Below are 16,436 nucleotides of genomic sequence, written 5' to 3'. Positions count from 1 at the left end.
ATGCAGGGCTGTCTTTACAAACTGTCTTGCTCTAACGGGAAGTCAGAACCAAGGGGAAGTGGAATGTTCTTGCTGAAGCCTCCGATGTGCAATAGCTCTCTGCTGAGAGTCAGAAAGGAAAAAACAGTCAAAGCCACATACTGGGGACGCAGGCCAGTGAAGGGCAAGGAAAGGCCACAGCCCTGCAATTGGAAAGAGAAGAGCCACATGATGAGCCCCCTGAGGACACCTGCTTGCACACAGGGCCTTACACATAGTGAGAATTCCACAAATCTAGGCAACATGAATTTGAAATGTACCAAAGAACATACGCTCTAAACTCAATTTTAAACTCTAAATGTGAGACAGGAAAGTAGGTTCCACAGCCAGCATGAGCATCAGTTTGTAGAAGAAAAGGCTGAAGTTATGGCAACAGGTTGGAAAACAGAGGAAGTGAATCAGTGGAGGTTTCAAAGCAGGGCTTCTTACACCTTAATGTGCACAAATCACCTGGGGCCTTGGTTAAAGCACAGATTCTGACTCAGTAGGTCTGGGATGGGGTCGAGAATCTGCATTTCTTTCTTTTTTTTTTTTTAAAGATTTTATTTATTTATTTGACAGAGAGCAGGAGAGAGAGGGAAAGCACAAGCAAGGGGAGCAGCAGAGGGAGAGGGAGAAGCAGACTCCCCACTGAGCAGGGAGCCCAATATGGGGCTCAATCCCAGGACCCCAGGATCATGGTTTGAGCCGAAGGCAGACACTTAACTGACTGAGCCACCCAGGTGCCCCTAAGATTTTATTTTTAAGGCCATCTCTACACCCAATGTGGGGCTTGAATATACAACCCCAAGACCAGGAGTCACACGCTCTACCGACTGAGCAAGCCATCCAGGTGCCCTGAGAATCTGCATTTCTAACAAGCTTCCAGGTGTGCTGATGCTGCTGGTCCATGGACCACACTTTGAGCAGCAAGGTCTTAGGAGGAGAGTCATACTTCAATTTAAGGTCACGGCTCTCAACCCTGGCCACCCATGAGAGCTGTCGATGGAGCTTCAGACACCTCACACCACCTACAACAGAATCTCTGGGGATGGGGCCCAAGAACTGGTATTTTTTAAATCTCCCCAAGTGTTTGTAATATTCAGTCAAGTCTGAAAACCCTGATTTAATGGGATAAAAGAGAATGGCATGGTAAACAAAAATGAGGTTCATGCAAGGATTCAGGGAACTTTGAACACAACTTACAACTGGGAGAGGAAGGAGGAAGGTGGAGCTAAGAAAAACAAAAGGGGACTGTAGTGGAGTGAAAGGAGAGCCCAAAAGTATAAAGCGTGGCCAGCAGAATGTTCTAAAGATAGCAAACAGAAGGTGGCATTTGACTACTCAATGTAAACCTCACCAAAGGACTCTGTAGGTAGCAGTGTGTGTGGCTGACACAAACAACATGAAAAGTTACCAGGGAACCATGTCCATAAAGATTGCAGTGACTGGAAGCTAGGAGATCAGCAGAAAAAGTGGTCACAAGAGTGGACTCAGATTATCTTTATAAAAGATTTGGTGGTACGAGACAAAATGAACAAGTGGATTCAACTCTGCAGGGAGTAAAGGTGTGTGTGTGTGTGCGTGCGCGCCTCAGTTTGGTTCATAGGAACGTAAGGTGAGAAACGGCCCCGTGGATCTCACCAGTCTTTTGCTTCAAGGATGGCACCAAGAGACTTTGCACAGAAGACTATAACAGTTATGACAGTTGTGTTTTCTTCTTCTAAGATAACCCCCAATATCTAAAGGGTTCATCCAAATTGAGATAAGGTGACTAAATGTTTTCATTATCCACACTCTCCAGTGCTTCCTAGACTTTGATTGTATATATACAGCTTAGGGTGCCTTTCCGGACTACAGAGTCCCAGGTTTTTTTGGCTATTCACATATAAAAGTGACCCTAACCCCTTGAAAATGTCATCTTCCCTTGGACTTTTTCTAGCTCAGTTACCCTCTGAGCTGTGGGAAAGAGAATGACACAACATCTCACAACTTCTCCCCATGGGCAACGTTATACTTTCTGTTCTGCTTCTGATAAACTGTGGAGGAACCTGGGGGAGATCTTCCAAGAACTACAATAATTCTAAGACCCCTTTCCAGGAAGGTAACTAATAGGTACTGAACTACAAGTCAGAACGTCTGGACTTCAGACCAGCTCTGTCACCACTGACTGCTTCACCATGGGCAAGTGACCCTAAGTCTTGGTTTCCCCAGGTGTAGACTGGTGAGAACAGATGCCTACCCTGGACCTCTCAAAGTTGCAAGAATCAAATGAGAGACAAAAGGTGTAAGGTGTTATGTTTAGACAGGGGCCAGACTGAAGCTATTGTACTCAACAACTTTGGTCCTATCTTCCTGCACTTGCCCCATTATTTTAGTAAGACTGAAAAGAATTATTTACTCTTTAGAATATCCTTGATATTTTGAACTTAAATAGTAGACAAGATAGCATCAAATTCATTGGTGGAATATTTGGGAATGGGCAACATTTGGATGAGAAGATTAGAAGTTTACTTTTGTTAGGGAGAATCTGAGCTAACAAAACAAAATGCCATATTCAGTTTAAGGTGGCTGGGTATTTAGTTTTTATCATATTCAGATATAAGTGACAAAAGAATGCAGGCTTGAGATGATTTTAACATAGTGGAAAATCTGGGTCTAGGAAGTTATAAGAAGGTCAAGAGCGGAAAGATAAACTAACAGTTAAATGCACACATATTTAGAGAAGTCTGTAATAGGAATAAACTAAGAGTTGATGGTCCAAGGCACATACCTAAGGCAGCAAGAATTACTGAAGGAGATGATGAAGTCTCTTAAAATGGCAGGCGAAAGCAAGACTAGAGAGAGGCTCTTCAGACTAAAGGCAGGCTCTGTGATAACCAAACTCCAAGAGTTCTCAGGTAAGAACAATATTGAAGCCTAAGACATGGCCGTGGCCAGGTGAGGCAGGAGGGGTATGACATATACCCTGGTGAGGGGTAAAGACAGAGGAAAGATTAGAATCTGTTATAGAAGGATCAGTAGAAAAGGAATTCAAAGAGAAGAAAGAGACCACACATTTAAAAACAGGAATAAGAAGGGAAGTGAAGGTATAACAAAAGGTGGATGAGGCAATAGATTGCTAAAAATGGAAGAAACTCAGTAGAGAAACTCAGTGGCTGCCAGTGATCAGCTGGAGATGAAGCAGGTGCTGTGGTATCCGGGAGCAGCGCACTCAAGTACAGAACTCTGTGTGGCTGGGACCCAGCAACAACCAGTGGCCTAACAATCCTCAAGAAGGTAATACAGATAAGGAAAATAACTCTTTACAGACTTTTATGGCAATTTGGCAGAGTGACTTTCTATCAACTCTAGCAATAAGAACTGTAGTCTTGTATTTCGTATGTCCCTCATTTTTCCATTTCATTTTTCAGTTTTTGTGTTTTAAAAAGAATTGGTCCATAGCAGACCGGAAATTAAAAGAATAAAACTAGTATTTCATCACAGAGGGTTAGAGAAGCACTGTTCTGAAGGTGGGATTCTTGAGCACACAGCAAGTCTGGATCATGATACTTTTGTTTACTAAGAAGCCTGAAGTGGGGCGCCTGGGTGGCTCAGTTGGTTAAGTGTCTGCCTTCGGCTGAGGTCACAATCCCAGGGTCCTGGGATTGAGCCCCACGTTGGGCCCCCTGCTCAGTGGGGAATCTGCTTCTCCCTTGGCGCCCCCCCATACTCTCCCCCCCCCAAATAAATAAAATCTTTTTATATAAAAAAAGAAGCCTGAAGTGTAGCTGAGGAAATTCCCAAGGAAAGGTTTCATCATCACCATTACCACTGCTAGTCTTAAATGTAAATCTTTATAAATGCAAAAAGTTGGAGCAGCTTAAGTGACCTGACAGTAACAAAAATGGCTATTTAATTAAATTATGGTATATCTACTCTAGGAAATTATGCATCTTTATAAATTATAATTACGAAGATTGCACATTAACATAGGAAAATGTGCATGACAATGTTAAGTGAAAAAATAAATTAGAAAATTCTATGACTGGGGCGCCTGGGTGGCTCAGATGGTTAAGCGTCTGCCTTCGGCTCAGGTCATGATCCTGGAGTCCCGGGATCGAGTCCCGCATCGGGCTCCCTGCTCGGCGGGGGGTCTGCTTCTCCTCCCTCTGACCCTCCTCCCTCTCCTGCTCTCTGTCTCTCATTCTCTCTCTCTGAAATAAATAAATAAAATCTTTAAAAAAAAAAAAAAGAAAGAAAAAGAAAATTCTATGTCTACCATGACAACATTTAAAGTATGTATACATATGGCCAAAAACTGCAGGGGCACAGGTAAATATCAATCAATCAATGTGTTACAGTGATACGATTACATAGGATAATTCTTTTTTAAAGATTTATTTATTTAATTGAGAGAGAGAGAGTGGTGGGGAGGGGCAGAGGGAGAGGGAGAGAGAGTCCCAAGGAGACTCCCTAATGAGCGCAGAGCCCAAAGCAGGGCTCGATCTCACAACCCTGAGATCACGCCTGAGCCAAAACCAAGAGTCGGATGCTTAACCAACTGAGCCACCCAGATGCCCCAATAATTCTCTTTTTAAAACTTTATAAAAAGTTATACTGGGCACCTGGGTGGCTCAGATGGTTAAGCATCTGCCTTCGGCTCAGGTCATGATCCCGGGGTCCTGGGATTGAGTCCTGCGTTGGGCTCCCTGCTCAGCGGGGAGCCTGCTTCTCCCTCTGCCTCTCTCTCTCTCTCTCTGTCTCTCATGAATAAATAAAATCTTTTATTTTTATTTATTTATTTTTTTTTAAAGATTTTATTTATTTATTTGAGACAGAGAGAATGAGATACAGAGAGCATGAGAGGGAGGAGGGTCAGAGGGAGAAGCAGACTCCCTGCCGAGCAGGGAGCCGGATGCGGGACTCGATCCCGGGACTCCAGGATCATGACCTGAGCCGAAGGCAGTCGCTTAACCAACTGAGCCACCCAGGCGCCCAAATAAAATCTTTAAAAAAAAAAAAGTTATACTGACATTACAGTAATTTTTAAAAATATAAGTCCTTAGAGAGGCATCAATATGGCATTTATTTTATGCAACATCTAATGCAATGTCATGGGCATCAGAGGTCAGATGGTCATCTTTCAAACAGCTTGGATGTTGCAGCAGTATCTGCAGCCATGTGCACCCCTTAAAGGATGGGTTAAGTGGAGGGCGCCTGGGTGGCTCAGTTGGTTAAGCAACTGCCTTCGGCTCGGGTCATGATTCTGGAGTCCCGGGATCGAGTCCCACATCGGGCTCCCTGCTCAGCGGGGAGTCTACTTCTCCCTCTGACCCTCCCCCTCTCATGCTCTCTGTCTCCCATTCTCTCTCTCAGATAAATAAATAAAATCTTAAAAAAAAAAAAAAAAAGGATGGGTAAGTGGATGTAAAGAACCACTTGTCTATACCTTCTCATCAAGGGAATGGAGGGATCACAATCAAGGGTGCTAGCTCCCAGTCAAGCAATTACGTCATTACACCAAACCCCAATTCTAGCTGCTTCTGTATAGAAGGGGTTTGCTGAATATGATCCCTGCTTGACTTTTGCCTAATAATCAAGAAGCATTCACTGTGTTTTCTTAAGAGATGGGTGGGGAAGGGTCCCAAAACAATGAGTCAGAGCTCCTGCTCTTGAGGAGCTTAATAATCTTTTGGGGTAAAACTTACAAATACGCAACAACTAGAGGGCAATTACTAAGCAATCTATAAACTAATAGTGTACACACTATATCCAATGACTAAAGGAACAGGGAATAATCAAGCTGGCCTCAGTCAAAAACACTGAAGACACTGTAGCAGGTAAGTCAAGCTAGATCCTAAAAACAGGGTGCTAGCCATTGTAAAGAGCAATAAGGAAGAACTGCAAAATGGGGGGAGTATGCTGAAGAATGTGGAAAGATGAGACTGGGGAGGTGGAAAGAAGGGTAGTTGGTGATAAACCCTGGATGCTAGGCTGCATTTAAATCCTCTACAATAGGCAATAAAGAAGGACTATAAGGAGCAGATGAGTAACTTGAAGAGAGAAATAAAATAATAAGGTATATATTTTATTTCAGAATGCTTCCCAAAACATATCCAGAAAAAAGTCACATCTGGACAGAGAAGACCAATCCTCAATCATAAGGACACTTCTGTAATATTAGAAAATGTCTTCTTTATTCTAAGGCCTCCTAACTGCATTCTCCTGTGCCTCCCTCTAATCAGGACAGCCCGATCCCAATATGTCTCTTTAAAAATAAATGGTCAGGGGGTGCCTGGGTGGCTCAGTTGGTTAAGCATCTGCCTTCGGCTCAGGTCATGATCCCAGGATCCTGGGGTAGAGCCCCGCATCTGGCTCCCTGCTCAGCCAGAGTCTGCTTCTCCGTCTCCATTTGCTCCTCCCCCATGCTCATGCTCTCTCTTTTCTGTCTCAAATAATAATAATAATAATAAAATCTTTAAATAAATAAAAAAATAAATGGCCAACGTGAGCACCATTCCATCTAAACTCTCTCCTAGTATGGTGTGTTCACTGTCCTCATGCAGCAATGTCAGCTGTCCACAGCTGGCTGTTTTCAAGCACAAGGAAAAGAAAGAGTGACAAGAAACCTTAAAGAACATGCATCTCAAGAAAACTGGTGCAGGAATTGGTGATTAGAAGACAGACCCAGGGGGGCGCCTGAGTGGCTCAGTCGGTTAAGCGTCTGCCTTCAGCTCAGGTCATGATCTTGGGGTCCTGGGATTGAGCCCACATCGGGCTCTCTGCTCAGTGGGGAGTCTCCTTCTCCCTCTCTCTCTGCCTGTGCCCCTCACTTGTGCTCACTCTCTCTAAAATAAATAAAATCTTAAAAAAAAAAAAAGAAGAAGAAGACAGACCCAGATTGCAATCATTCTTGTGAAACGTAGGCCTTCAGAGACCTTTTAGGAGAAGCAGCTACATAAGGGTTAATTCCTCACTTCTGGCGGGCCCTGTCTATTGCCTGCCATTTGGTAAGGCAGCAGCTGGTAAATTACAAGAGGCCCTCCATTCCATGGCCTCTTTTCCATTGAAAAGAAGGAAAAGTTTGTTTCCTACATGTGTCACAAGACACAGGCATGGTTGCTAAGGAGTTGTAAGACGTTTACATGATAGTCTCAAATTCTTGGCAGCCTTTGCTAATCAGCATCTCCACCCTCATCGAATCTCTCTCGTTGGGGTCCAAATCAAATTGAAATAACATAAATATAGAGAAAAAGGACTTTTTCTTTTATCATATATGTTTTCCTTCATCCCATGCCACAAGCCAAGTAACCTTTAGTTGCAACTTTAACATGGATGATTTGACTTCGCAGTGAAATCACATGCAAAGTGCTTCCTGGCCATTGACACAGTGGGCTGGGCTGCACTTACGTGCTTGCTTCATTTTTTTTAGAAAGAGAGAAGGGGGGGCAGAGGGAGAGAGGGAATCCCAAGAAGACTCCCTGCTGAGCATAGAGCCCGTCGCCCCAGAGCCCCGAGATCATGACCTGAACTGAAATCAAGAGTTGGACACCCAACCGACTGAGCCACCCAGGCGCCCCCCTTATGTGCTTGCTTTAATAGCAGCTGAGGAGCACAAAATTCTGTCAAGGAAGCCAGGTAAACTTCTGAAGGACAGCAAGTTTTGTCTTCAGCTACCAGGCCATTATAGGCACTACTTACATGGTTTCTGTCCTGGGACAGCAGCAATATCCTAAGGCTTTTCATGCTTGAGCTTCTGTCTAATATGTCAATTGCTTTATCAAGATCATCTTGGTTCTTCAGCAGGATGGAGAGCTGTGACACAGGACACGGAAAAAGAGAATCATATAAAAGAAAATTGTTAGTTTCTAAAAAATTAGCAAAATATACAACAAAAAAATAATATTGATAGAAAACAATTTCATTGGACACTATGGGGTCTTAAAATTAATTGAAACCATATATTTTCTTTTTATTTTCCTTAAGTGTGCAATTCAATAATCTTTAATAAATTTACAGAGTTGTACAACCATCACCATAATTCAATTTTAAAACATTTCCATTTTTCCAAAAAGATCCTGTGTCCATTTGTAGTCATTCTCTCTTCCCACCTGTAGCACCAGGCAACCACTAATGTACTTTCTGTCTCTATAGATTTTTCTCTTTTGGGGCACCTGGGTGGCTCGGTAGGTTAAGTGTCTGCCTTCGGCTCAAGTCATGATCTCAGGGTCCTGGGATCGAGCCCTACATCGGACTCCCTGGTCAATGGGGAGTTTGCTTCTCCCTCTCCCTCCCTCCACTGCTCATGCTCTCTGCCTCTGTCTCTGTCTCAAATAAATAAATAAAACATTTATTTATTTTTTAAATTATTTTTTAAAAGAATTTATTTCTTCAAAATAAAAGAAACTTTTAACTTTAACTTAACAAACTACAATTAAACTTAAACAAACTACAATTTTGTAAATGTATGGTATGAGTCTAGGTATCCAGAATATACAAAGAACTCTTACAACTCAACAGTAAGAGGACAAATAAGCCAATTCTTTTAACGGGCATTATCCAAAGAAGATAGACAAATGACTAATAAGCCCTGAAAAGATGCTCCATGTCATAGGCATTAGGGAAATGCAAATCAAAACCACAACAAGATACCACTTCACACCTACTAGGATGGGTATAATTTAGAAAATAAACAAAAACCCAGAAAATAACAAGTGTTGGTGACGACGTAGAGAAATTATAACTTTCCTATGTCGCTGGTAGGAATGTAAAATATACATAGAGTAGGGGCGCCTGGGTGGCTCAGTCAGTTGGGCCTTCGGCTTGGGTCATGGTCTCAGGGTCCTGGGACTGGGCCCCGCATTGGGCTCCCTGCTTGTCCCTTTCCCTCTGCCTGCCTGCCTGCCCGCCTACTTGTGATCTCTCTCTCTGTCAAATAAATAAATAAAAAATCTTTAAAATATATATATATATATACATAAAGTTACCGTAAGACAACAGTTCCACTCCTAGTTACGGATTTTAGAGAACTGAAAACATATGTGCATATGAAAATATGTACACAAATGTTTATAGCAGCATTATTCATAATAGCCAAAAGGTGAAAACAATTCAAGTATCCACCAACAGATAAATGGATGCACAAAATGTGATTTATCCAAATAATGGAATATTATTATCTTGAAAACATTATGCTAAGTGAAAGAAGCCAAACACAAAAGGCCACATACTGTATGATTCCATGTATATGAAATGTTCAGAATAGGCAAATCCAGAGAGACAGAAAGTAGATTTGTGTCTGCCTGCCAGGGGCTGAGAAGAGAAGGGGATAGGAAGTGACTGCTAATGGGTACAAGCCTTTTCTTTGGGGTATCTGGAATTAGACAGTAGTGTTGGTCATACAAGTCTGTAAATATACTAAAAACCTCTGAACTGTACCGTTTAAAAGGGTAAATTTTATGGTAGGTGAATTATACCTCAATAAAGCTATTATTACAAAAAGATAAACATAAAATAAAATCTCAACAGACTTCTCATTTGTGGCTCTCAAACCCTGACAGGGCAAGGTTTAGAGGGCAAAGAAATGAAAAAGAGGTTGAGGGATTTTAAATTAATAAAATGTAAATAGTCAACTCTTGGTCACAGACATTAGCAGAGTATGGAAAGACATCCGTGATCTAAAATAATTAGTGACAATTATTTATGTTTGGCCTTAGAATTAATATCTGCATAAATGAATGACTAACATTCTGGGCAGTCACTTTATTGGCAAAAGAGTTTGAAGATGGCTTTTGGGACATGTGGAATTCTTAATGGAAACAGAAACGAGTACTAAGTCATTCAGAAAAGTCTTTACTGAGGAACACCTTCTTTAATGGTGATTAGCTGGCTTTCTCTGGCCTCGCTTTCTTATTCAGTGCCTGAAGCTTGAGCTGCAATTTTTAAAAGTTCTATGCATTTGACATTTATATCTTTTGGGTTCTCATACTCTGTTGTGTTTTGTTTTGTTTTGTTTTTTGAGAGAAGGAGAGAGAGAGTGCCAGTGGGGGAATGGGGAGAGAGAGGGAGAGCAAGAATCTTAAGCAGGCTCCACACCCAGCGTGGAGACTGACACAGGGCTTGATCTCACAACCCTGAGATCATGACCTGAGTCGAACCCTTAACCCACTGAGCCACCCAGCACCTCTCATATCCTATATTTCAAATGTTTTAGTTTACATACTTTGAAATACTTATATCTGCATTACTTATTAACTGTAGAGTTAGTTAGTGGTTTATTTTCCAAAATTGCAGTACTTCTAAAATTTGTCCAAAACACAAAAGATCAGATGGTCTTATTTTTGTTAGCTATTTAGCAATATATCCAATTGTAGCTGTACATTTTGTGTAATGGGGACCAGGGAGTTTTTAGTCAACAAATCTCAGCTTCTACAGATTTCAGCCCCAAACCATGGAAGAAGTGCTTTTTAATCCCCATTGAGCTGACGGGTTTTGTTGTTTTGTTTTGTCAAATATAGTTGACACATAATGTTACATTAGTTTCAGGCATAGAACACAGTGATTCAACAATCTATACATTATGCTGGGCTGACCACAAGTGTAGCCACCATCTGTTGCCACAGTACCATTGACTATATTCCCTATGCTGTACCTTTAATTCCCATGATTTCTTCATTCCATAACTAGAAGCTTCCCTTCGCCCATTTTACCCATTCCCCACCCCCACCCCTCTGCTAACCATCAGTTTGTTCTCTGTATTTATGGGTCTGTTTCTGCTTTTTGTTTATTTATTCTTTTGTTTGTTTTAAACTCTACATATAACTGAAATCATATGGTATTTGTCTTTCTCTGTCTGACTTATTTCACTTAGCATAATACCCTCTAGGTCTATCTATGTTGTTGCAAATAGCAAATCTTTTTTATGGCTGAGTAATATTTCCACTGTATACACCACATCTTCTTTATCCATTCATCTATTGATGGACACTTGGGTTGTTTATGGAGGAGATTCTTAACTCTTCAACCAATAAAACAAAACTACACAGTAAGGACCAGTTTCTCAAAGAGCCAGGATGTTGCCTGGCTTTCCTGTCTTGCCTTCTAACTCAATTTCCTCAAGATGCACTTTTTTATGCACCATCTCTTTCCTAGGCACCAATACACTGCCTCTCACATTAATGCAAGGCACCAGCCCAAGCAGACTGTAGCCTCTTGTACCTTTCCTGGAGCTGGGAAAGCAGCCAAGTAACTGACATTCAAAAGAATTCCTTCCTGGGTGATATTCAAAGTATGAAAAAATAAGGACTAGAGGGGGACAGGAGAAGAATTAAAGAAATCACTTGTGTAGGTGCTAACTTTGGAAACGAGCTACAATTGGTAGTTAAACTCTGAGAGAAGAATCCAGCATTTATAACTGTCAATAAAAGAACGACCCACCAGTTTTCCACACCTTTCCAGCCCCTCTTAAACCTCTGCTTCTTGTTAAGGCCGTGCTGGAAAGAAAAAGATAAGCTACAAAACGTAAGAGACAATATAAGCCCTGACCCTGGTACCATAGCTGATTCCACCATGGAGTATTAGAGCTACCAGCACTGAATGAGCAGTGGAATGGAAACAGCTATAATCTCCCATGTAGTAAAAACCACAAATCCCAGAATGATTGGAATTAAGAAAAGAGGCTCTAGAAAATGAAAGCCTGCGGATGATATTGGAGGAACAAACTAAAAATCCTCAGTGAAGCAGGAAGAAAAAGGTAGTCAGCTGTCACCCCTCCTTGTCCCCACACCATCCATCTAGTTTCTTACCTCATTATTCATGTAATGTAGGTCAAGAGGCTGCCCAAACACTGTTGTCACCTTGTGTTCCACATCTTCATATCTCACAGGCCGGCTGAACGCTATAATTCTGAAAAGGAATAGGAAGCATAGTTAACTGTATATTTTAAAAGTCAGATTTGGACAGTCAGGACTTCTGAGTGTTATCTTCCTGTTCTTTTAAACACAGGATTCTCTTTTCTCCTTCGCATGGCTTGCCTTTCTGTTTCTTTTCTTCTCCTATCTACCTTATTTTTTTCACCCTTCTTCTGAGCATCACAAGCACTGCTCAATCCCAACCATTGTTTTATCACTTCAGCTTAGATCTGTCAATGACAGTTCAGTATCAAAGCAGGACACCTGGATTTAAAAACTAGGTTCCAAATACTCTTGTTAGGAAGAAAACCTGGAGACTGGAGCAGCGTTCCTGAAAACATGGTCTTAACTCCTAAATGACTCAACTCCAGGACTTGAAAGGTCTTTTCCATTGCTGATGCCAGAGGAATCTCAATGCTAATTATCCTCAGAATTGAGATTTCCTACCTCAGAGTCAAAGGAATTCCCCTTGAATTGGTTATATGCCTAAGTTTTCTTAACTAATGACACATGTGATCATATAAGTAGTGTTGACATTGACACTTTTCTAGAGAGACTCATTAGGTCAGTTCAAAGAACAATTTCTATAGAGAGTAGAGTAAGAACCTGTACAAAGAGGAGTTAAAATGATTTGTCAATTAAACATCACAGCAAAATTTAAAAGTGGGGATAGATGAAATATATAAAATGAATGAAACACAGAAGAATGAAATATACAAAAAATTGGCAAAATGTTGATAATGTTGAAGCTGCATTACAAGTTCAGAAGGGTTCAGTATGATATTCTACTTTTGTATTTGAAATTTTCATAATAAAAAGTTTTAATGAGGGGCGCCTGGGTGGCTCAGTCGTTAAGCTCTGCATTCGGCTCAGGTCATGATCCCAGGGTCCTGGGATCGAGCCCCGCATCAGGCTCCCTGCTCCTCGGGAAGCCTGCTTCTCCCTCTCCCACTCCCCCTGCTTGTGTTCCCTCTCTTGCTGTGTCTCTCTCTGTCAAATAAATAAATAAATAAAATCTTTTAAAAAAAAAGTTTTAATGAATATATTAGGTTGAACTATATGGTACTGCTGGTAGTCAACAATTTTTGATATACAACAGTGGCAATTTCACATGGGTACAACCCAATACTCTAAAACTTAAATCCTTAAGACAAAAATAAGCAGGGGTGCCTGGGTGGCTCAGTTGGTTAAGCGACTGCCTTCGGCTCAGGTCATGATCCTGGAGTCCCTGGATCGAGTCCCGCATCGGGCTTCCTGCTTGGCAGGGAGTCTGCTTCTCCCTCTGACCCTCCCCTCTCTCATGTGCTCTCTCTCAAATAAATAAATAAAATCTTTAAAAAAAAAAAAAAGACAAAAATAAGCAAAGAGATAAATGAAACAAGAGTGTATCAGAAAGGGGGCGCCTGGGTGGCTCAGTTGGTTAAGCGGCTGCCTTCAGCTCAGGTCATGATCCCAGGGTCCTGGGATCGAGCCCTGCATTGGGCTCCCTGCTCAGCAGGGAGCCTGCTTCTCCCTCTCCCTCTGCCTGCCTCTCTGCCTACTTGTTCTCTCTATCTCTCTGTCAAATAAATAAATAAAAAATCTTAAAAAAAAAAAAAAGAGCGTATCAGAAAGAAACTCATATATATATTCTATATATATACACAGAAGAAAGTATAGGATTAAAAAACATTGGAGTGGGGAAGGTCTTCCCAAGCATTACATAATACAGAAGACAAGAAGAAGACAGATTTGACAACAAAAATTTAAAGATTTATTTATTTATTTGAGAGAGAGCGAGCGAGCATGCACATGCGAGCAGGGGGAGGGGCAGAGGAAGAGGGAGAGAATCCTCAAGCAGACTCCCCACTGAGCACAGAGCCCCACACAGGACTCCATCCCAGGACTGAGCCACCCAGGTGCCCCTGACAACAAAAATTTAAACTTCTTTTTTTTTTTTTTTAAAGATTTTGTTTATTTATTCAACAGAGAGAGACACAGCGAGAGAGGAAACACAAGCAGGGGGAGTGGGAGAGGGAGAAGTAGGCTTCCCGCCGAGCAGGGAGCCCGATGCAGGGCTTGATCACAGGACCCTGGGATCATGACCTGAGCCGAAGGCAGACTCTTAACGAGTGAGCCAACCAGGTGCCACCAAAAATTTAAACTTCTGATAGAAAAATGAGCCATCAACAAAGCTGAAAAACAAACACCAAACTTGGAAAAAAAAATCCTTGCAAAATCAATAAGAAAAAGACAAACAACCCAACAGAAACCTAGGCAAAGGATATGATGACACAGTTCAAAGAATTATGAATGGTTAATAAACACATGAAGTTATGTTTAATATGACGGGGGAAAATGCATATCAAGACCAGCTTCATCTCTTGGCAGCCTAGACTGGATGAAATCTGATTAGTGCTTGGTAGAATAGCACCACGAAGACCTGGAGTCTCTACAGTTCTTGCCCTCCTTGATGCTGAGAAGTGTGTGGTTCTTTTACATCTTCTCTGCTCCCCCCAGAGTGGGAAGTGGTATAACCAGAGGAGGAAGCAATAAACCACAGGAGAGAGGATCTAAGCCACTGGATTTTAATGGAATCTGATCAGGTAACTGCTTTAATGCTCTTCTGTGCCAGGCTGGCACAAACAAGTGGGCAGCAAAAAAGATTCCATCATCTAGAACTGTGCTCTTCAATATGGCAGTCACTAGCCACATGTGGCTAGTTCAATTCAAATAAATTAAAATTACATTTTAAATTGGTTCCTCAGTCTTACTCAGCACACTGCAAGTACTCACTAGCCACATGTGACCAGTGGCTACCATAGTGGACGACACAGGTATATAAATTTACATTACAGCAGAAAGTTCTTTTGGACACACTGATATCAACCATAGTCTATCCTATCCTTCATACAAAGCCTAACATCTCAGGAAGACAATTTCTCCATAACTTTTCCTTCATTCATCACCACCTTTCATTTTTGGAAATTATATTGCTGAATATATTAGTTTATATCCCACCTGGAAATCCATCCATATTGTAATCCTTATTCCCCTCAAATCAACTGTTCCAAGGAATGATATTGTTAGATTCTATCTAGATATGGCTTATATAGATAAAGGCGTTTTCTGGAGTCTTTTAAGAGAATGGCTTCCCATTAATTCCTAATAGCTAATCATACCCCCTTCATCAGGACCCCAGCAACAGTCTTTCTGAATAAAATACCAAAAGACCTTTTGGAAGTCCCTAGTACACTGCTAGAAAAGGATCAGACTCAGATAAATTCTCCTGCATTTGGTCTGGCAATGAGGCATTCAAAACCTCCAAAAGCAGCCCCAAAGTCAAGATCAGAAACCAGGACTTTCAGGTTTGGTAAGATCTAAGCTGCTGCCATCACACTAAAAAACAGGCATTTTTAGTCCGTGCTTCAAAGAGGGGCCTAACACCTGTGACAAACAGCCCCACCATTGTCCAGACAGGAAGATTTTCAAAGGGAAGGAGTTCGAATCTACAGTCCTCCTCTTCTGCCCTCCTGGGGCTAAAAGGGAAAAGCGTTAGGAACCTGATCCCTACCCTTCCAAAGTAAAGAGAAACAGAATGGATACCTGGCATAGATGAATGGAAAAAGTCACTATTTCTTTCCTCTTTTCTGTACATTCTAATTCTATAAGGGCCTACAACATTTAGATAGATACTATCCATATTCCCTGCGAAAAGTAAAGAAAGCCCACAATAATATTCTCTACAAAATCCTAAAACTTGAAACACATGAAACCAGAGCTGTCTGGCACAGAGCAGCTTGAACTTGGCTTCTCTGCACCAACTTTATGAAGTCCTCAATTCCACACATAGTACACAAACAGTGAAATGCCATGGCTCCTGAAAACAGCTCCTTAAAAAGAGAATGCACAGTTTTCAAAATCTTGATACCAACACTCTGCTGCTCAGGGCTTCGAAAGGCCATTCCTGCTGACCACCTTAAATATTTGTGGTTTTGATCTGGCAGCTTCTCTGAAACTAAACACATACACTTTCTCAGTGTAAGTCCGCTCACTGTAACTGCATACCACTTTGGGAACAGGAATTCAGGAGAGCGTAACTGCATAATTAGGCTCCAACACAATTGAGCTTTTGATTTTGTATCTACTTCTGAAAACTCTCTGCTACTCTGAGTTTGGCAACCCCTCCAAAACCCAGTCATACCAGAAGTGTGAAAAGCAGCAACAATGAAGTGACAATTTAACTTCCCTGCTACTGGCAGGACACAGGATGAGCAGCTGGGACAGAGCTCAGAAGACTTCCCTCCCTCTAGGCCTGAAAGAGCCCTAGAATCCACATGGCAGCAACAGGACTAAGGCTCTGCAGATCATAGTGTTTCCACCTGGCAACCTCTGCCAACCTTGCAGGCCTGGGAATGGATCTTTTTAAGGGAGAACAGCAGCCATATATCCGGACCTGTGCTAACGATGTCTGGAGGCACTGAGGTCCTCTGGTGGGACTTATATAATAGGAGAAGCTGATTCTCATGGGTATGCTCTTCACATTTC

At 41.8% G+C, this 16,436-nt stretch overlaps 1 protein-coding gene across 2 annotated transcripts in view; it reads right to left on the bottom strand.

Annotated features, from left to right (window-relative positions):
• The window catches only part of MAP3K3 (mitogen-activated protein kinase kinase kinase 3), a 64,898-nt gene that overhangs the window by 22,484 nt on the left and 25,978 nt on the right, over positions 1-16,436 (bottom strand). For both annotated transcript variants that reach the window (XM_044921936.1, XM_021678402.2), the window contains 2 exons: positions 11,805-11,904; positions 7,702-7,815 (listed from right to left, as the gene is read on the bottom strand). In XM_044921936.1, coding sequence (XP_044777871.1) covers positions 7,702-7,815; positions 11,805-11,904 — 214 coding nt within the window. The remainder of the gene's footprint in view (positions 1-7,701; positions 7,816-11,804; positions 11,905-16,436) is intronic.

This window comes from Neomonachus schauinslandi, chromosome 15 (assembly GCF_002201575.2).
Source record: "Neomonachus schauinslandi chromosome 15, ASM220157v2, whole genome shotgun sequence".
Lineage (NCBI taxonomy): Eukaryota > Metazoa > Chordata > Mammalia > Carnivora > Phocidae > Neomonachus > Neomonachus schauinslandi.
This window is presented reverse-complemented; position numbering and strand designations above follow the sequence as displayed.